The sequence below is a fragment of the Chaetodon trifascialis genome, chromosome 9, assembly GCF_039877785.1.
Source record: "Chaetodon trifascialis isolate fChaTrf1 chromosome 9, fChaTrf1.hap1, whole genome shotgun sequence".
In the NCBI taxonomy this organism is placed as follows: Eukaryota; Metazoa; Chordata; class Actinopteri; order Chaetodontiformes; family Chaetodontidae; genus Chaetodon; species Chaetodon trifascialis.
In genome coordinates, this window is record NC_092064.1 from 24,665,977 (window position 1) to 24,687,357 (window position 21,381).

A 21,381-nucleotide genomic window follows, 5' to 3' on the forward strand; every position below is an offset into this window, starting at 1 on the left:
TGTAGCCTTGGCCTTTGAATCCAACTTCAAAAAGCAGGAATAAAATAACTAAGTTCAGACAGGAAACAGACATCTTTTATCTTAATTAGAAATGAAGCAATTAGACAGCACAAACTCTATTCCGTTTGTATAAGGGCCATGCGCCCCTCATACCACCCACTGAGTGCAGGCGAGGAGATGCAAAGTCAAGTCCTAAAGGCATTCAAGAAATCACTCTAATAAGGGTCAGTGGAATTCCTGTGCCCATCCACAAACAAATTTGATTATATGTATAAATATAAACATAGATATTTGATTTTTGTGTGTCCCTTGCTGTGTGATGAGTTCTACAGAGTCATTATAACTGTATCTTTAACTTAACTGTCAACTGTATTTATTTGCAGGAGGCAACAAACTGAAGAACCAGCAATTCCGTCTGAACTGGGCTTGGATCTCTCTAGAGAAGGAACACTACGTGGTGGATGAAGAGGTCAAGTTCCTTGAGGTGGTGCTGAAACGTCGGGGCTACCTGGGGGAGACCTCCTTCGTTAGTAAGCAGACACTGCCTCTACTTTCATCAAGTCCACTCATAATAATTGCATCCAGGGTTACAGAAAATATCCATACTCAAAGTACTCTGTGCAGGATTTTGATTTATTCAAAGATTTCTCTTTTATTGTCAATTAATCAATTCAATCAATCAATCAATTAAGGAATTAAGAAAAACTGAAAACTGATGAAAACTGAGGAAACACTATCCCACACTGGCCACTTTGACGTGAGGAAACACCAGAGAGAAGATAATCGATACTATAAGATGACTGTATAAATTAAAATTCAGTAAATATATAAAAAAATAAAAGTAATAAAATAAAATTACATAAAAATAAATAAAGATAAAATTCATAAAAGGTAAAAATAATCAAATAAATAAAATTCAATTAACAACCAGTCTAAAAAGATCAAATAAATAAATAAATAAATAGTACAATAAACAATGCAAGTCCCAGCATTAAAATAGTTTGTCAAAACTAGCCGTTTTTAGCTGAAATGCTCAGCTAGCTCAGTTGGAAATAGTCGGCCAATGGCAGGCCTATACCCCAGCCTACATCCTGTGAGCCAGACTACCTGATCGCTAACATCCAAACAAACAAGAAACAAACATGATGAAAAGCATACACCCCTCGTCTTGGGATTCCGTTCTTTTTTTAACTTTTTGACACCCACTTAAGCCCAAGATTGCCAGAGGCCAACATATTGACAGGCAGGCCTACACAGTGCACAAACAGAACTACACACAGACACACACATACAAACACACACACACACAGGCACACACGTACACAGACTCAGACACACTTTGATATATTTCAGGACGACTCTGAGGCTGGCCTAGACACCCTTTGGGGTCACACGGGTCATGACCTTTCACCTGTCTCCTCCCGCCAGCGTTTACGTTCCACTCACACAATAGCACAGAATAATCCCAGAGGGACCGTATGCGCACAAGAGAAAGGTCACCCAAAGTTGGTGGCCATGGAAAGGCGCCACTCCAAATGTTAGCTGAAGCAATTTACTCGCCTGAACTAAATGAACAATAACTGTTGAAAAAAAAAACAAACAAGCAGCTCCAAGGATTTATGAGAGGCAGGAATTCTTAGTGCTGCTACTGCCACCATTGGTCTTTTTCAGTGCCACCATTTATTATGTCCATAAAAATGAGGTGTGATTAAAATGGCCTGATGTTAAAGGTCAAATCCTGTTGGATCATTTACTGTACTGTACTGTCATCTGTACCATTGAATGCCCCACAGTGTTCGACTAATGAAACATCTCTGAGGAAGTATGCAGATTTTACTGGCCTTTATAGTACTTCACACTGCACAGTATATCTACTCTACCTCAGTTACTCAATGAAATAAGAAATATACATTTAAAGGCGGATCATTATATACTGTAGAGATATACAAGCAAATATATTCAATAATAACTCACAGTAATAAGTAAATTAAAAAGAAAACACCGACATTTTGGTGTTCATGTTGATAAGGTACAAGAGCAAATGGAAAAAAGAAAAGTAAACTGGAATGCCTGTGTGATGACCTCACAGTGATCTCTTTGCAGATTAATATTAAATAACAAAATAATGTACTGTATCTTGTGTAAGGAGCTTGGGCAAACAATCATATAATTGTCCCTTGTTTTGATCTTCTAGAGCATCACTACTGTTTTATTAATGGCTGCATTATAAATTAAAGAAGTGCTACTTTGAACTTTGTATGCACTCAGTGTTCATGGCACAGAAAAAAAAACCATGCCCCGCATTTTCTCGATGTTTGAAATTACACTTGTGTGCTTTCAAGTCCAAACCATAGCCTTTCACAGTGGCGTTTTCTCATGATTGAGGCAGCATGAAAGGGAATGATAATGGATGAGAGACGATGATGTACCTCTCCATGCTGGTAATGGAAAGCACACAAAAGAAGCTGTTATCTTTTTTTTTTTCAAGTCAGAACCATTTTGTTTTGCCCTCAAAGTAGAAATAGCAATAAAGTTTGTCTTTCTTACATGTGTACACCGTGAAACCTTTTATATTGTTCATTTCTCATAGCAGTAAGTGAGTATGGGTTTACATCCTCAGGCATTGATTCTTTGATCATACACCACTCTGTTCCCTTTTTTTGGGGTTTTTCTTTTTCAATTTATAGCTAAGAAAGCATTTGCAGACATAACTAAAAGATTGAACAGAAGCTGCTGTGAGTGCACTATTACATTAGTGTGTATTTATAACTCACCTGTCAAGTCTTTTGTCCTTTTTCTGCCATGCTTAGGCTGAGTAAATTTAAATCTTCAGAGAGACCATTAAGTCTGGATTTAGTTAACCAAGAAAGAATAACTTTGGACAGATTATTTTATCATACATGCTTCAAAAACATCTCTGCAGCATTCGCTCTGCAACTACACAGCTAACAAGCAATAAGCTGTGTTATAAGGTGGCGCCCTAGTCACTGCTTTCTCACAGTGGTCATTTGAATTTCCTTCTTCCTCTGTTGTTTGGAGGAGAGGAGAGCAAAAGCAGCAGACCGTTTTGATTAACCAGCATGAACAGGCCACCAGAGCAGCCTGACAGTTCAAGCCATCCATCTGCCTCAATGTTGCGATGAGATTGTGACTGATCCCAGGCCAGTGCCTTCTCATGAAGACTGGGGATATCTCTTCTTTCCCAGCCCTGCCTGAGTGAACACTGATCAGAGGAGCCCACTGGTGGGCTACTGCTTCACTGGTCAATGTGCACAGTGCAGGTGGCACCAGTTCGGAGGCTACAGCGAGCCCACCTGCTGCGAAGTCTCAGAGTCACTGCTGTGATCAGAGCCATCCATTCCAGGCATTGTGGAGGAGACAGAGTTAGGAGCAAATCATAGTCTCTTCTCTCTTCTCATCGCTTCTCTTTGAAGACTGCTGATTTTTCAAGCTCCGTTGAGCTTGACCATTTTATCTCAGCACATACGTGCAGGGGCCTTTTACTTCCGTCTGTACTTGCATATCAAAGCCCACTTTTTATTTTCATCAAAGAACAAAATGGTAATTTTCTTAAAAACCCAAACTCATGCATTTCTCAATCTGTGGTCTTTGAAGATCTTGTGTGTAGTTCTGATGCAATATTTCATTTTTTTTCTCTTCTCTTTCTTCCTCCCTCAGTTGGGAACAAACAGCATTTTTTTTTCTTGTTACTGCAGTGCTTCATTTATTGAGCAATTTCTTGTTTGCTACATTTGTGGCAGCTTAAAGGACTGTGAATTGCTTTGGGGTGTGAAGCCATGTTCCTTCTATTTACTGACCCCTGCTGCGTGTTGTGTGGCCAGTTAGCAAAGACAATGGAGAGCCTGTGTGCTCCTGCTCAACGGGAACCCTGCAAGTGTCACAACTATAGTGACTGTAAGCCCCATCAAACAGCTCACATGCTGAAGGTCAGACAAGTTAGCCTCTAACCACTGCCGCTGCGACCAGGCTGACATGAGGACTAATTGGCTTTATTCCCACCATGGCCATTTGAAACAATGGGGGTTGTTGTATTCTGCACCCATAATATGGGCAGATATTATTGAGGTAGACTAACTGGGGAATGTTGTGTGGCAGGAGATGAAAAACAGTAGTTCAATTGTCTTGTAATTTTTTTGACAGTATCTGTATCATTATGACCATTCATGGTTACACAGATATCAGAATTCACAGAACACTCATACATTAAAGTCATGTGTTTATTAAAAAGTAGATGTAGGAAATGTATGTGCCAGATGTGTGGTATTTTCACAAGTTTTGCTGATGCTATTTGATTATGATAATAAACCTTTTTATCTGTGTGCTTGTTAAGGTATTGGTACAAAGGATGGCACTGCAGAAAAGGACAAAGATTTCCGGGGGAAATCTCAGAAACAAGTGCAGTTCAACCCTGGCCAGACCACAGCCACCTGGAAGGTCCGGATCCTGTCAGATAGCGAGTATGAAGTGTCAGAAACCTTCCAGATCGTTCTGTCTGAGCCGGTGATGGCGGCCCTTGAATTTCCGGAGTTTGCTACTGTGGAGATCCTGGATCCTGATGACGGTCAGTAATGATTTCTCTTTCAAAAATCAATAAAGAGAAAAAAAGAAAGAAAGAAGGCAATGCTTTTTTATGAAAAGTAGATAATCCAAAACAACAACAAAGTGACCAAAGTTGGCTCACACATAAGGTTTCAGACACAAACTCCCATGAAGATTCACATGAAGACTTAAACCTCAGAGGAACTAACAACATCTTGAACCTAACTTTATTATGAAAATAGCGTCATAATGAGTAAAAAAAAAAAAAAAAAAAACCTCTATGGGCAGTATTTTCTTGCCATAAATGCAGATAAACAAGGTCAAAAGCATATGGAGATAACCAGGCTGACCTCCCTGGCATGTGAAATGAGTGCCACATGAACAGATGAACATCTGAAAACAGCAGACAAAGATAGAGAACTGCATGCTATAAATATGGATAATGCTTCTCCTCAGCCCATAGGGCTTTGTTGGGTGAAAAGGAAGAATTTGCTGTCAACAGTTTATGCTAATTAACATGTTTAGCTGGAACTTTGTTTTGCAGAACATCAGTCTCTGGAGGGCAATCAAAAAAAAAAAACTGGCAGCTATCTCTCTGCAAGATGTGAAATTCTATTTCTGTCTTCCTACAGCCATATGTCTATTATCATATCATTATACTGTTTATAGTTTAAGTTTTAATGTCAAGGTCAAATAAACTCTAAAGGCTTATAAAAATGTATTTTCTTTTCACTGAGAGCTGAAAAATGGAATAGCCCAGAGGCTGCAACCACAGAATTGTGAAGAACAATTTATTTCACACCAGACAGACTTAAGTGGCTCAGACAGGAAACAGCTGAGTGTTAGAAAGAAAGAGTGGCCACATCATCCTATGCGATTGTTTGCATGGCCTGCAGGACGGGAAAGGAAAGGTGAAGTTCTGGTGACTTACCAACACCTTGTTAATGTGAGCATGAAGCTCACTGAGAAAGCTGCTGTCTGAGCTCTGTGGCTGAAATGTTGCAAGCTCATTACCTTCCTGATTACCATATGCAGCTCAGAGGTGGGGTGAGACAAAGACATGGAGAACCGCCAGTGAGCGAAAAACAAATTGTTTAACGTGTCTCCGCTTGCAAACATAATTAACACACCTTTTTGTTCTAGCCAATTTGTGTGGGCTGCTAACAATAGTCTTCTTAAATGAAACTAAGTGTGTGAGACGTTGATTTGTACACATTGCTTTTAATTTGCCAAAGGATTCCTTTCTCCCTCCGTATCACTTACCAGGTCAATAACCAGAGCCGTCTCTCTGTGCGGCTCTGTGTATCAGCGTAAGCCAACTGTAGCTTGGAAGATTTGCTGCAGCTAAATAAACAGTAGATGGTGGGTTTTGATTAAACTTGACGGGAGCACCATCAGCGGCCATGCAATGAAAGTTGTCATTGGTTGCAGTGTGTAAGCTGCAATCCTGCGTGTTAAAGGTTTTTGATTCAAATAATGTCACAGTTGAGTTGATGCGCTGAGGCTTCTCCCTTTTCTTCATCTCCTATCATCCAATTCAATTCACTTAACATTCAATTTATCACATTGCCCGAGAGCCAATCATGCACGAGTGATTTTCTCGCACCAAAAGTCAGATAAGATTTCAATGTACTGTGTCAGAGTAATCAGTTAAAGTGTTGATGCTTTTTCTCACATACAGAGTCAACAGTCTTCATACCCTCAGCTGCATACAACATAGAAGAGGACATTGGTGAGCTGCTCATCCCGGTGCGCAGGAGTGGAGATGTCAGTCAGGAGCTCATGGTCATCTGCTACACCCAGCAAGGTAACACAAGAAATGTCTGTTAGAAGAATCTAAGATTAAGGGATGTATTTTCAGGAAATGATATACTGATTAAAGTGACAATGAGAAACGTCCCCTGTTACCTCAGCTAGACCTGATACTTACTTTTCTTGATCACCTCTCTTGATCTAGACTGAGGCTGAATGACTATTAACTTGCACCTGTTCAGGCCACCATGTGTTGAAGCAGCAGATGGTAATGGTTGCCATGTTGATAACAACTCAGGAGTACTAATATATTTTGCACCAGTTTAATAGTTTTGACCTTGCAACAGTTTCATTCTTGTACATAAAATGTAGGTGCGCAGTGACAGTTAATCAATGCACCAGAGAAAAAAGAAAGCTACAAGCTGGAATGTCTTTCATCATTGACTCGATGGCAGATGTTCGATTGTCATGTGATAGAAGCTTTAAAAATGGAAGAGGAAGTGCAAAGAAAATGACCTGGTGAAGACTCACGTTGGATCAAAATGTGTCTGTAAATGGCAAAATGCAGTGAAGTGTGAAGGTTTCTCAGGCAGGCTTGCATGTAATTTGAGAAAGAGCTTAGGTTGTTCTGCACAAGTTATGATGTGCATATACATGAAAAAAGTAACTGAGGTAAATATTTTTATATAAAAAACAGTTTCAGAGAAAAGGGAACTCAGAGTCTGGATCACTAACTTTGCTTTCTGTAATTCTGTTTTCTGCCTGCTCAGTTTCAGCCACAGGCACCATCCCCACCACAGTGCTGTCCTACTCTGATTACATCTCCAGGCCTGAGAACCATCACAGCATCCTGCGCTTCGACAAGGGAGAGGTGGAGAAACCCTGCCGGGTTGTGATCATCGATGACTCTCTGTATGAAGATGAAGAAAGCTTCAATGTCACCCTCAGCATGCCCATGGGGGGCCGTCTGGGCTCTGAGTTCCCCACGGCCAGAATCACAATCATTCCCGATATGGAAGATGGTAAGATGACATTTCACTGATCACAAGTGTGAAATTGATCAAAGGGCTTTGATTATTGAATCCCTTTGTGACATTTAGAGACGGGTCTTTCTCTGCTTTTTTTTCCTTTTTAAAGGTTTTTCAAGGTTGATAAAAGCCCCAAGAAAAGGCAGCATGAATCTTGGCTAGAAGGGCTTTAATCTCTTATTTTATATTTGGAATGGATAAGCACTTTTGACAGTATCTGAAAATTTGTTTTGAAAAAGTTTTTTAAAAGTTGTATAAATGCATCCAAAAAGGCACATTCAAAGTGGTAGGCAGGTGGGCAGGTGGGCAGGTGGGCAGCCAGACAGCAAATATGATGGTGTGCTTGTGAAGTGTGTGTTTGAATTTTTTTCAGTGTGTTTGTGCTTGTCTGACAAAAGCGTTCGAGTGTGCAAGTCTCCTTCCTGGAGGCGAAGCCTTTATCTCCTATCTACAGGCTCAGACTGGAGGGCTGATAGTCTCCAATATCTTACTGACGCCTCTTTGTTCCCCAACACCGGACGGCCATTCCTCAGTTCCCTATCACTCTGACGATCTCCGGAAGCACTGCTGTAAAGTCAAGTTCTGTGACTGCAGGCAGGCAACACTGGAGCTGAAAAACCCAGCGTGATCGCGGAACTGTCCTCTTTTTCCCTTGAATCAAAACCCATTTAAAGCGAGATAATTGGGGTGATGATGCAAAATTCAATTCAGAATTCTATAGAATTGCTTGGTTTTAATAGTCAAATCATGACCATTGGGATATGAGATTTTTTTGTGCATCTAATTCAAGCAAGTTAGCGTCATTGAGTTTTTTTTTTTACTCTTTTGCGACTGCTGAAATTACTCAAAATTAGAGGCTTCCTGTGTAGGAGATTCCTTCCAACCATTGCATAGTTCTGTACATGCTGCAGATAATGTTACAGACTTAAGTTTGTAAAAGTGCGGACAGGCAAGCCAGGCAGTTGCTTTGAGCCCCCAGCCACTAGGGGGGCCCCGGCCACTTATTTACAACAACGATTATTGATATGCCTGGGCTTTCAGGGACTTCTGTTGGTCCCTGGACCTCACTTTGAGAACCACTAATCTATTTTTTCAGTATTCATCTCAAATGTCCCGGAAATTGTGCATTTATGTGTGCAAAAATCTAATTTTTGTGGCATGCATGGGTGGGGTGGGGGCCCCAGGGATTTCTTGCTTGGAGCCCCAAGAGACCCTAGCAACACCACTGGCACAGTGTAGCACAGATCCAGTTACTTAATGGCAGTCCAACCGTGAAACCAAACATTGTGTTGTTTTTGCTCAGTGATGATGGTTCTGTTTACTCCTTTTCCCTCAGCATGTCAGCTGCTGGAACAAGCACATTAATAATGAGAACCTCCAGTGCTTTAGCAATACAGATATTTTCGCCTTCTATTTGCCCTTTCAAGAAATTTATTTAGACATCAAATAGCTGTGTTTTTTTAAAATCATGGCCTGAATTAGTGATAAGGATACGAATCATCTGTTCGTGAACCTGAGGTGAGGGGGTCTTGTCTGGCTCCTGCAGTAGCAGTTTTCAGGCTGTGTAACAGGTTATTCTCCCCCTCTATTCACGGTGGGACTTTGTTTGACCTGCTTGAGGAAGGAAGAGGTTTACGTGGTAGGAATGTTTTCTTACTGTAGCAGCATCCAGAGTAATGTGAGAGTGGGTACAGGGCCTTTTGGCCTCCAATGCTCTGGGTATAGACTCAAGACTGACAAAACAGCTTCACAGACACAAGTTTTTAACAGGCTGTACAGCAGTCGGTCCTTACGGCATAAAGCCTGCTTCACAAAGTATATAACCACTGCAGCTATAACATTTCCAAAGAGTCTCACAGTCTTTATGTTTGTCTTTGACTAACAGTGCAAGTCACGCATGCCTTTACAACTGCCAGAGAGCTTATTGATCAGAGACGTTATTGATTCATCTTTTACTGTAACTGTCTGAGTCACATACGGCTGCTTGTCATTTGCATTTAGGATGAGACCCAGTGATGATGAGAAACATGAAGATTGACAAATAAAGCACATAGACTTAGATTGCTTTTGAAGTGGTTTCAGAAGACTAAAGGCAAAGGGTTAGTGGTGTGAGAAACTGCTCTGTTAGTGGGGAACATTTTCCCATTACGGATAAACAGCATGTTCATATCCATGCATTACTGCTTTTTCACAGCGGCAGGCAAGCTCTGTTTTATGACTGCTGCTGGTTTATAGAGAATAAACCAGTGTGCCGTCTTACCTCAACTGTTACAAACAATGACTTACCTAAGTAATTCAATTTTTGTACCTTTAAAGTCAATTCATTATAAAATATGCCATAAAATGTTTTTTTTTTTTTTTCAGATTTGTGACTTACTGGCATGCCTTTGCCTTCATTAAAAGTTCTGTATTTTCACACAGAAACAAGAGAAAAGAAGGCTCAGTGTATTAAGGGATTAATTTGACTCAGGCTGACAACCAGTCTGTACTCAGCTTTATTCCTGCTATATCTGTAATCATGTTTTCTTTTGCCCCTGGCTAAACGACAATCAAAATCTCCTTTTGCATTCGGTTGTCAGAGAGCTACAAACTCACGAGGGTTCCCCATACAGCTTCCTTTTGTGGAAACATCATTTGTCTACGTTTTATTGTTCTATGCCTGGAGCTGCTGTCCGACCACTTATTATAATGACAGAAGTACATGACATCAGATCGACTGCCTGAACACACTCACACAATATGTGGAAAGCTGGTGCAGCGGCGCTCTAAAGTATAATTTGGGTTCGGTGCTGGAGGTGTTTGGGTTGCTGGCATCCACTGAATAAATGGGAAGAGCAGGGAGCATGGTTTGAGCCCTGATGGTGAAATGAATGGTACATATCTCTGAGGCAAGCAGACGAAGACCAATCTCCTGTCTGGAAGAGTACAAAGCAGTAGGAGATTCACTACCCCTGTAAGTTCAGCTATCCTTGCTTGGCACTGATTTTAAGTACATACTGCAGGTTCTTTTCCTAACTTCATTCTAGTATATACAGTACTGTATGTATGGAAGGGAGGCAAATGGGGGCACCACATCCTTCTTTGTCATCCGGCGTATAGCAGTAGTTGTCCAGAGGGTGTTGTACATGGGAGGAAGGAGTCTGTGCGTGGCTGAGCACCTGTCCCTGCCTGTGAAAGGTCTGTGCTGGTGCCCCCCAGGAGGCCTCAGCAGCTACACTGAGTTGTGGAATCAAATAGTTCTTCGGAACACACACCACTGATATCAGCAAAAAAATGCATGTCAGCGATATATCTTCGTTTCATGCTGGCAAACCAGAGCAGCAGAATGTGATGAAATAGAAGCCACAGGGCATGTATGCACTCCCTGCAGTCTCGGCCACCTACGAAGGTACAGACACATGCAAGAAAGCACACAGGTGCAGCAGAAGCTGGAGCTTGTATTGTCTGCCAAGGGTCTGATGTTAATCTGATAATTTAAGGCAATCTAATTTGAGAATGTTTGTAGCTTTTACACCTAGACACATTTAAGTTTATTGCACTAAGAACCAGTTTTGTAGACCTGTGCCATGGAAAAGAAGACATGTTTTCTTTCCAACCTAAAAATTCATTCACTTATTAGCACACCTTCAACCGTAGGCAGGGAATAATTAAAGTGTGTTTTGTTTAGAACGAAAACTTATATGGCACATTAATTAATATTCTGTGCCCCTAAAAGACCTTTGCTGGCAGCTGATCTCAAAGTGTAACCAAAACTCACACACAAAGCCCATTGGGTGGTCTCTTGACTTTTCTATTTGGCATATTTGGGTCTAGAGGAAATTATTTCATCAAATGACATTATATTTGGTAGATAGGGTTACATTTACTGAAATTTAAAACAATAGTTGAGTACTGGAATTAATTCATTTTAAATGCGTGCTTTAGTCTATATGCCCTTTGATGATCTTTGGAAGTGCAGTTATGAAATTAATGTGAACAAAATCATCAATTAAGACCACTGACAATTACAGTAATCAGTTGGAAATCTCAGTTTTCCATCCTATTACCAATCCAATCAACAACAAAAAAAGAATACTTTGACACATTAATGCAAAAATTCTCTAAATCCAATATTGCCAAAGCAATTTTGGTTTTATTTTGAACATTTCCAGTGAGAATCTGTATAAGTCGTGCAATTTTTTGACAGATGATGGATGAAGTTCTGTTATCTCATTGTATATATTGTCATATTGCCTAACAAAATGTAACTGTTACATTGTGAATGCAAGCGAAGAAACAAGTTGTTAACAGCAGAGATGTTAGGATCTTGAAGGATGGGAGGGTTTAAGCCAACCCAACAAGCTTCAGATTTTCACCTGATAATGGCCCCATTTTTAGATTATTTCAGAGCCAAATGAATGAGATGTGAAATCAAAATAAACAAAATGAGTGCTTATTATTCTTATTATTTTAATTTTTAGCAGCAGGAATAAAACCCTAAGAAGAAAGAAGAGCCTTGGCGTCGATAATTAAGTTATATGCTAGATTTTATGTTGCCAGTGCTTTGTTCAGTTTTGTTGAAATTGACCAGCGCTGGTCTCATAGCTTCTGTTTCTGTTGTGTGACACCTGCTCCTTTTGAACTGTGACAAACTGTGCTGACTCTGTGTTCTCTGTTTTGTCTATCTGAGATATATATATATATATATTTTTTTTTTTTTTTTTTTTTGGTCATTCATAAAACATTCAGGGCTGTAGCCTTGGACACGCAGGCCTAATGACACCACTGGTTAACGACATGTGTGAATTAAAGTCGTGTAAACTTATATTTGCCCACATTCACGGAGATCCATGCATGTTCAGTCTCCAGCAGCTGTGCTTCTAGCCTGTCCTGACCCTCTGATAAACACAATTGTCATTCTAAACGGGTGCAAAGGTGGTGAGGGATCATTGTCTGCTTGCTGCACCTTTGATCCCTGCTGGTTGTTCAGGCTGTCTGTTCAGCAGGGATGGATCTGGGAGGGATAATGTGAACCCTTGCCTGTTAACAGTCTCGAAACACAGCTCTGGAAACCCAGGTGCAAATAATTGGCTGGTGGCTGGGCTCTGAAAACCTCTGGTCTACTGCGTGTCGTCTGATTTGTTGCAATTTAATTAATTGAAAATGTGTTTGAAAACATGCAGTGCCTGGATGTGAAGGATGTTTTCCCGCACAGCAATACCATACACAATGCAGAGAGAGAGGAATGGGTTCTTAAAGGAAGGTCATTTAGCTCTGGGCTTTAATTCTACCTTAAGAACATGCAGTCCAATGGAGGAATCAATTAAAAAGACAAACAGAAGCCAGAAAGTCCAAATAACATGTAAGGACAGGACAACAAAAGGACTTCCAAACAGAATCTGCGTGACAGCAGAATGCAAGCAGTGCAGTAAACAAGAGGAGGTACAAATTGAGAAGGTCATTAAAAATATAAAATATACGGAGGTTGCAAAAGGTCATAGTGGGTTGGGGGGTTTTTTTATATATTTTTTTATACCTAACTAGCACAGAGAGACACACGATGGAGCTCCTGCTGAAAATGACTTTTTGCCAAGCTTATTGCTAATATTCATATTCGGCCATTTTTACACCAGGGGCAGGTATTTTGTTTTTCTGCATAAACGTACATCTTCTGTCAAATTGGAATGCAAGACTGTAAAGTTTACGAGCTGTCCAGGCGTTCTACAGTACCCTGCATGAACAGCTGCTCTCCTCCGAATACTTGCTATTTTCCCAGTGGCAGAGCATCTGCACATAAACGGCCACATCCTCACAGTTTCCACTCTGGCTTTTGTCTGCAGTGTGTTAGGAGAAACTTGTCCTTTCTTGCAGAGGTAATTGCTGTTTGATATTGACTCTGCATCCGGGAAAATGTTTTGGTGGTTGGGGCTGTAAGACATGAAAATGCTTGTACGGCAGGACTTGACTTGTGTATTTATAGTCTTGTGTCAGTTGCCTGTAAATTTCGCTCTGGTTCTGAAGGTATGATTATGAGCTGCTTTAAAGATGGGCGGATCTTGTGCGTGTGTATTATCCTGGATGGGGATGAATCGAGGGGGAACCCACAAACCCTGTCATTATGTCTCACCTGGATTCCCATTCATTCTGATATAAACAGATGTCCAAAGTACTTAAGCAGAGAGGTGCTGACTTTAATCAACAGCCTTAAGACTCTGAATCCAGAGCCTGCTTTGAAAATTCAAGTGTTTCTCACAGTCGCCCGTGGTTTAAGTTGCAGATTACTCTGTATTGAATATGGAGCTGCTTTTATATGTTTTTGCTGCCGGAGAGAGATTTGTCAAGCACACAGTGGGCAGAGGAGAATTTGCCAGGGCTCAATTGAATCTCACCGTTAGAGAAGCCACTTAGCGCTGTGGGAATGTCATGCAAAGTTCAAGTGAAATCAAGCAGTCAGTGGGAGTGTAACAGTCCCCTTAGGGATGCCTGTGTCTCTCCTTGTGCCTTTTATTTTATTTTATGCTCACGCATATGCAACAGTTAAGATATTCCCTTTGGCTTTGTTTTTCAGGCATATTGCACAACAAATTGACCGCCATAATGATGATACATATTTCTGATTTATGCTTTGTATATTTTGTTTCTAAGAAGGAAACTGCATGGCTTATTTCTTTAAGATTTACATTGTTGAGGTTATTGTAATGACAGTACTACATAAACATATTTTAAAATCTAATCATGTTCTTGTTTTTTGAATAAATTAACTTTTATGCACCTTGCATAATTTTACATAATAAGATCTAAATCTGGATCACCTCCACTTACATCCAGGTAACTTAAGATGTGCTGTGTGGTGTAGGAGGCTCCAGCTGGCTGGGCTGATGGAGTCCAGGAGCCAGTGGTTTACCTTTCAGTTAATGGGCCGTAGCTCTTTGAAGCACACTGTTTGTCTGCGTCACAAACCCTATCTGATTACTGGACTAGTACAACAGGGCCCGAGTTCCTGGCTGCCAACCTCAGGCTAGTAGATCTGATTACTCCTCCTGTTGTGGACCCAGTGCAGGCAGCCAAAACCATCTTTGTTTAGGTTCTCTGTGGGGAGAAATTCTGGCAGCTGCAAGCCTCTCGATGCAGCACTCATTGTCCTGGCTGTGCTCTCAGGACAGATTAAAGCATAAAAGTTTTCTGTCCTTTGCTTGCTCTTAGGAGAAATATGATTTCAGCCACAGAGATGACTCCTCTGAGAACCACAAATCCCAAGGCTTTGCATAAAAAGATTATTTCCCTTTTAGAACTTGTCTTATCTTGTCACTATAGAGCTGTTACTGTAGTGCCAAAGCAGACTGAATCAAAATATGCAATTTCTTCTGAGACTCAGATTACTTGGAAGAATAATGATATAGTGCAAAATAATAAACAGTTTTTCCCTGATCAGTAATTGTGCCTGGCAGCACTGTTGACTGACAGCTAATCTCTTTTTCCCTGCTTTTGTATTATGGCTGCATTAGATATCATAATCATCACACAGTTACAACAGTATGGATTTGTTTTTGTTCAATGCATTTATCACTCAGTTGCACATCCCGGCTCTCCTCTTTGCTTCATACTGTGTGATCAGAGAAAACTAAGCACTGTTTCGTAGGTGCGGACTTCCATTGTCATGGAAACCACAACTCTGCCCATGGCTATCACCATTCACTTAATTTATTCATTATTTGGTCACAGTTGCTCTCTAAAGCACACAGTTTTTACTGCTCAGTAGTGACTTGTTCCCATTAGTCATCATAACATTTTGTGAGGAAAAATTGCTTCTTTGGATTGGTTTCCAGCTTTTGGCTGCTCAGGTTATTTCTGATTTGCTTTGAAGGACTGTGACTTACTCCCTGCAGTTTAAGTCCATAAATAGTCTCTTTGAGATGGCACTTCCTTAAAGTATGACAGTGGCTGACTGCGCCACTCAAAGGGAACGTGCATAGAGGTCCAAGCCCTTAAGCCATTGTTTCACAAGCAGCTTGACATGTTGTACATTGTTGAGAGAAAACGCGCCCTGCAAGGGTTAAATAGACTAATAGTGGGTGAATTTGGCTGCAGTGGAATCTCAGCTCAAAGAAACACTAATTGCAGTTAGGCAGGCCTGGGCTGGCACATCGAGCTCTATATCCCCCAGACCTCCTGTCAGGCCTCCTGTCTACCTCTCAGACCCATCACTATTAAAGTCAGATCCACCATCACACTCATTCACAACAAAACCTGTGAACTCAGCTCTGCCTTCATGTTGCTTTTTGTCTTTTAATACTTGTTGCACATGTAGAAATCCCCCCAAAACATCATTACAGGAAGTTAGAAAGTGTTGTTTAACGGCTACAATTACAATGTTGACTACCTGCTGGTGTTTCGATGGAAACATTCCCTAAATTTATCCTGTAATCAGAGGTAATCTTAGAGAGCATGCTAGCTATTACAGATGCAACTCTGCAATTACAACAAGCATTCAAGTATCCTGTTGTGAAACAGCTAAAAGATGATTATGGATTACATCCTCCTGTGTGCTTTTCCTTATCTCCTTCACTCCTTCCTCTCTTGTTCTTCCCAGCTCCCATCTTCTACTTTGGCAACACAGACTACCACGTGGATGAGAGCGATGGCTTCGTGGAGGTGCAGGTGTGGAGGACGGGGACTGATCTTTCCAAAGGAGGAACCGTCACAGTGCGCTCCAGAAAGACAGATCCTGTCTCAGCTGAGGGTATGTGTACCTGCGTGGCGCCTCTCTCTGACAGCTTTTGCTGGTTAGCCCTTAGAGAAATGTAAGCCATAGAACATAATAGACTTTAGTCATCGCCCCGTCACTTTTTGTTTTCCTGAGCTCAAGAGTCTAAGGGGATGTTAATGCTGGGTATGTTGGATGGATGACCTGGGGAATGTAAACATTGTTTTAGGTTAGAGTGAGAGAAATCAATGCTCTTCCGTTGGGCCCTTGCCTTGTAGGCATTGGATATACACAGTTGTGTGAGGATAATGGTTGTTTGAATGAGGACAGAGTTTGGTTCTGCACATCTGTAAGCTCTCTGGACTCTAACACCTCTAACAAGCCTTCCCTACAGCCCTACATTATCTCCTGCCCCCAGGCAGTCTTCTCCCCATATATACATTCTTAATATCTTTGCTCTAGCCTGCATTGTAACTGTAAAAATAACTAGTATCTAATCATATGCAGCATTATAGAAATGTTAGTCTACACTTACACACATAACTGGGTCATACGTACATGAGAGAAGCCTGCGGGCAAAGGGTGAGCTCTCAATACCCACCATCTTCAAAGAATGGCAAATGGATAACCTGTATGCGCTCAGGGAGATATCTAGTTTCTTGCAACTCTCCTTTAATCACGCAACAAATTCCAGCTGCTCATTGCGATCGACCACAAGCCAGAAAGCGTCATTTTGTCAGCAAGTGAGGTATATCCTTTCATCTTGCTTGCTGCCAACGTTCACAAATGAATTATGAAGTAACATGAGAAGTGTTGTTGAAATAAGATCAAGTACTGTAGTCCATTTGTGCTATATCTACTATATTCCATAAGCACTTTGTTCTTTGAAACACACCTGACCTATATTGTGTTGTGGAGCAGCTGGCGTGGATTATGTGGGGATCAGCCGGAATCTGGACTTTGCACCGGGTGTCACCATGCAGACGTTTCGTGTAACCATCCTTGATGACCTGGGGCAGCCGGTGCTGGAGGGGCCAGAGAAGTTTGAACTGGTGCTGAGGATGCCCATGAATGGGATCCTTGGGGAGCCAAGCAAGGCTACCATCCTCATCAACGACTCTGTTTCAGACTGTGAGTGAAAGTCTTGGTTCTGATCAAAATTCATTCATACGGTTACGCTTCATGATTTGTGATGTTCATGCTGCATCTCCGATGTTGATTTATGGGTTTAATTATTATTGTTCCAGTGCCGAAGGTGCAGTTCCGTGATGCTGTGTATGTGGGCGATGAGAACTCAGGGCAGATCGCAGCTACTGTATACCGTAGTGGTGATATCAGCTACAAGTCCACAGTACGCTGTTACAGCAGGCAGGGGACAGCCCAGGTCATGATGGACTTCAATGAGAGGCCCAACACAGATGCTTCCATCATCACCTTCCTACCAGGTGGTGTAGAAAAACCTAGTGTACACCCCTTTGCATTGTTTTTTTTGTTACAATCAATTACAAGGAGTCACTCAATATCTTCTCTCTTTCCTTGTTTTTCAGGAGAGATTGAAAAGCCTTGTGTGCTGGTACTTGTTGACGACATAGAACATGAGGAAGAGGAGGAGCTCCGCCTTGTGTTGGGAAGCCCCAAGAGTGACTCTCCATTTGGAGCATCTATTGGAAGGCAAAATGAAACGCTTATCAAGATAAAAGACGATGCAGACAGTAAGAGTGCTTTTTTCTCTTATTACACACTATTCCTTACATTATGTCTTTTCAATTGCCATCATGTGCTGAGTTTTATAACATTATAACATCTTTAAAAATTTCTTTGTGACAAAGTGTGACAATTTGTTCAGTCTGTGTGTCAGCCATTCATCTTGGATTCCCCAGATCTACCATATTGTCTTTTATGATATTACTACAAGGGCAACAAATTCAGAAAGTAAATAAATGACATACAGGGGTATGCTGTACACATTTGCTATAATGTAATTTTACAGTTACCGTTCACAAGCTTAGTTGATTGAAACTGTTCTTCCTGCTGTTCTTTCTCAGAGGCAATTATTAGATTTGGAGAGACCAAATTCAGTGTGAATGAGCCAAAGGAAAGTGGTCAAGTGTCTGTGGTGAAGATCCCAGTGCTGCGTGTTGGAGACACCTCCAAGGTGTCCGTTGTCCGAGTTCACACCAAGGACGGGTCTGCTACGTCTGGGGAGGACTACCATCCCATATCTGAGGGTAAATCATTTTTCTTTTTTTCTATCAGGACTGCATTTAGTTGAAATTTGCTAGAAAAGTGTTTGTCAAATCTTTCCTTTCTCGCCAGAAATTGTGTTCAAGGAGGGTGACACAGAGCACTATGTGGAGGTGGAGATTTTGTATGACAGTGTCAGAGAAATGAGGGAAGCGTTCACTGTGCACTTGAAGCCTGATGAGAACATGGTGGCAGAGACAAAGGTGAAAATTATGCGAAATTAGTATAATTTAACTGTCAAGTGTGAAACTACCTGGCAAACAGTCACATTAGAGGGCAACAGCAATTATTTCTCCAACAGCATCCTCATAATTGCTCTTGCTTGTCAATCAACAGATGAGCAAAGCCATAATCTATATCGAGGAGACCAACAGCATGGCGGATGTGACCTTCCCCTCGGTGCCCAGAGTGGTTTCTCTGTTTCATTATGATGACATCGACAGGATCAAGGACTCTACCCCCATCGCCGGATACCCTGTCATTTGTGTCACTGTATGTCCCAAGTGGTAGTTGTAATACTTTTAGTCACTCTGCTAATCAATCATTTAGCAAGACTTTTTGTCAGTGCAGTTGTAAACAGGTAAATAGTGTTAAGTAGGTAGTATTTAATACACATTCAATTATCAGCTATCTTGAGGGCTCATCAGAGTATACAGAAATGACTTTGGCTACTGCAGTGATTTTTGGGTGCATTCCACTCACACACATAATTTATTTTCCCTTTTCCAGGCCTGTAACCCAAAGTATCCAGACTATGATAAAACAGGCTCCATCTGTGTAAGCGAGAACATCAACAACACCCTAACTCGTTATCGCTGGCTCGTTAGCGCCCCCACCAGCCCCGATGGTGTCACCAGCCCTATGAGGGAAGTTGACTTTGATACCTTCTTCACCTCCTCCAAGCTCATCACTCTGGACTCAGTCTACTTCCAGGCTGGCTCTAGGGTCCAGTGTGCCGCAAGGGGCGTGAACTCTAACGGGGACGAAGGTCTGGAGCTCAGCAGCCCCATAGTGTCCATCAGCATGGATGAGGGTGAGTGTAGCTCATTCTCCAGCTTGAAGTGCTAAGTCTCTCTCATGGAAATGGTTCAACACGATAAGCAGCTGCTGGCTGCATTATGCTCTCCTGCCACAGTACTTGCAGTACTTGCTGTCCTCACTCTAACAGACAACTAAACCACATTCTGTGGAGGATTTTCAGGGAAACAAAACGTTTGATGTTTGTTTGTTCATGGCGTGGTTTCAGGAATGTGCCAGCCTCGTGTCCAAGGCACAGTGGGGGCCGAGCCCTTCTCCTCCAAGCTACGTTACACTGGAATAGAAGACACAGAGCACCCCAACCTCATCAAGCTAACTGTCACCATGCCTCACATTGATGGTAAGATTAATGTTTGGAATGATTTTCGTCTTTTAAAATATCAGGTTGTTGCTTGAGCTCAAGCTGGGAAGCCTTAGAAATCTTGGTTCCACATGTCATTCATCAACCACTTTCTTTTAAAAAGAAACTCCTTCAGTTAATTTTTCCTAACTAACATTCCTGTACTTCTACCGTCTGACCACTTTGTGTGTCTCCTTCCTCAGGTATGTTGCCTGTAGTGTCCACCCGGCCCCTGTCTAACTTTGAGCTCACGCTGAGCCCTGATGGTACCCGTGTTGGCAACCATCGCTGCTCCAATTTGTTGGACTACACTGAGGCCAAGACTCGCTACAGCTTCCTTACTGAAGCCACCAAAAATCCAGAAGTGATCGGCGAGACGGCCCCTTACCAATACAGCACTGCCCTCAGGGGATCCAGTACACTGCGCTATTACAGAAACCTCAACTTGGAGGCTTGTTTGTGGGAATTCACCAGTTACTATGACATGTCTGAGCTGCTCAGTGACTGTGGAGGCACCATTGGGACTGATGGACAGGTAAGGAGCTCCACCTTTGAGCTTCAGCTCACCTCTGACCCCTTTTGTCATCTCCAGACAGGAGGTGCATGGAGTCAGTTGAATAAAGCAGCAGACCCCCTTGAGGACAGGAATGTGGACTCAGCAGTTACTGGCCTGTTCTCTCCTGTAACAAGTCTTGCCCATTTTCATTTAAAAGTGCTGCTGGATTTTCAATCCTCATTAATCATTTACAGGCATATTAAAACCTTGCTTGCCTACTTGGTTTTCCTTTAAAGATCCTAAAGTAAATACTAGCCTGCAGAGAAGTCATCCATTATTGTCTGGAGACCCATGTTAACCTCCGTAGTAATGACTAACCAGACACTCTCCTTCCTTCAACTCCTGGTAAGACCAGTTATTTGACTTGTCAAAGTGGCAAGTCAATAGCCAGCAGCCTCATAAAACTCTCTTCTCGTCTGTTATGCTATGTGCACAGTGTGCTGTTTGCAGCAGCAGCAGCTGTTATATGTGGAACTGGAAGGAGGAGATCTTAAAGCCCTCTCATGCCTCGCAGCCTTCAACATTTGTATTCACTTTTGGAAACCTACTGTTAGTTGACTTGTAGTTAATTAAGGAAGTGTGTTGATAAAGAAGGGCTGGAAGAGTGCACAGGGCACATCATACTGAAAACCTCCACTGCACTCCCAATTATTAATTTAAGCCCTACAGCACTCGCAAATGCATTTTGGCTCTGAAGGTATATACGAGAGTATATTGGTTTGTCACTTTAATGGGAGTTTCTCATTTTTGCATGGCTTCGGGTATATTTAATAACAAAAGGCATCACCCAGGTGATAACAGCCTTTCTCAACAAGTAGAACTTTGCAGCCTGTGGCCACATGATTTAAATGTGAATGCTTTAGTAATAAACATGTCTGGACAGGTAAGCAAGCTGCTGCCAGTAATACAAACTTTACCTTGGCCAGTAGTAATACCTTGAGGTCATAAATTGGCAATGCACATACTTTGCAATAAACGGTGAGTGTGATGACTTCACTTGTTTCTTCACTGATTTGTGACCACATTGATCCAGCATAATCCAATAATTTGCAAAAGAAAATAACTGCAAGGTATAGAAGAAATGCAGGATTTTCAGCCTGTCTCAAAATCCTGAAGAACACACATCAAACAATGGAAACTCTATTCTTGTCCCTATTGTCTCTCCATCAAGGGGGAATGG

At 41.6% G+C, this 21,381-nt stretch overlaps 1 protein-coding gene across 1 annotated transcript in view; it reads left to right on the forward strand.

Annotated features, from left to right (window-relative positions):
* frem2b (FRAS1 related extracellular matrix 2b) overlaps nt 1-21,381 on the forward strand; it is a 51,504-nt gene that overhangs the window by 22,920 nt on the left and 7,203 nt on the right. The window contains exons 3-16 of the mRNA XM_070969624.1: nt 384-530; nt 4,352-4,582; nt 6,242-6,367; nt 7,083-7,334; nt 15,910-16,059; nt 16,945-17,154; nt 17,271-17,468; nt 17,571-17,735; nt 18,069-18,251; nt 18,340-18,470; nt 18,604-18,759; nt 18,997-19,300; nt 19,514-19,645; nt 19,849-20,180. Coding sequence (XP_070825725.1) covers nt 384-530; nt 4,352-4,582; nt 6,242-6,367; nt 7,083-7,334; nt 15,910-16,059; nt 16,945-17,154; nt 17,271-17,468; nt 17,571-17,735; nt 18,069-18,251; nt 18,340-18,470; nt 18,604-18,759; nt 18,997-19,300; nt 19,514-19,645; nt 19,849-20,180 — 2,717 coding nt within the window. The remainder of the gene's footprint in view (nt 1-383; nt 531-4,351; nt 4,583-6,241; nt 6,368-7,082; nt 7,335-15,909; nt 16,060-16,944; nt 17,155-17,270; nt 17,469-17,570; nt 17,736-18,068; nt 18,252-18,339; nt 18,471-18,603; nt 18,760-18,996; nt 19,301-19,513; nt 19,646-19,848; nt 20,181-21,381) is intronic.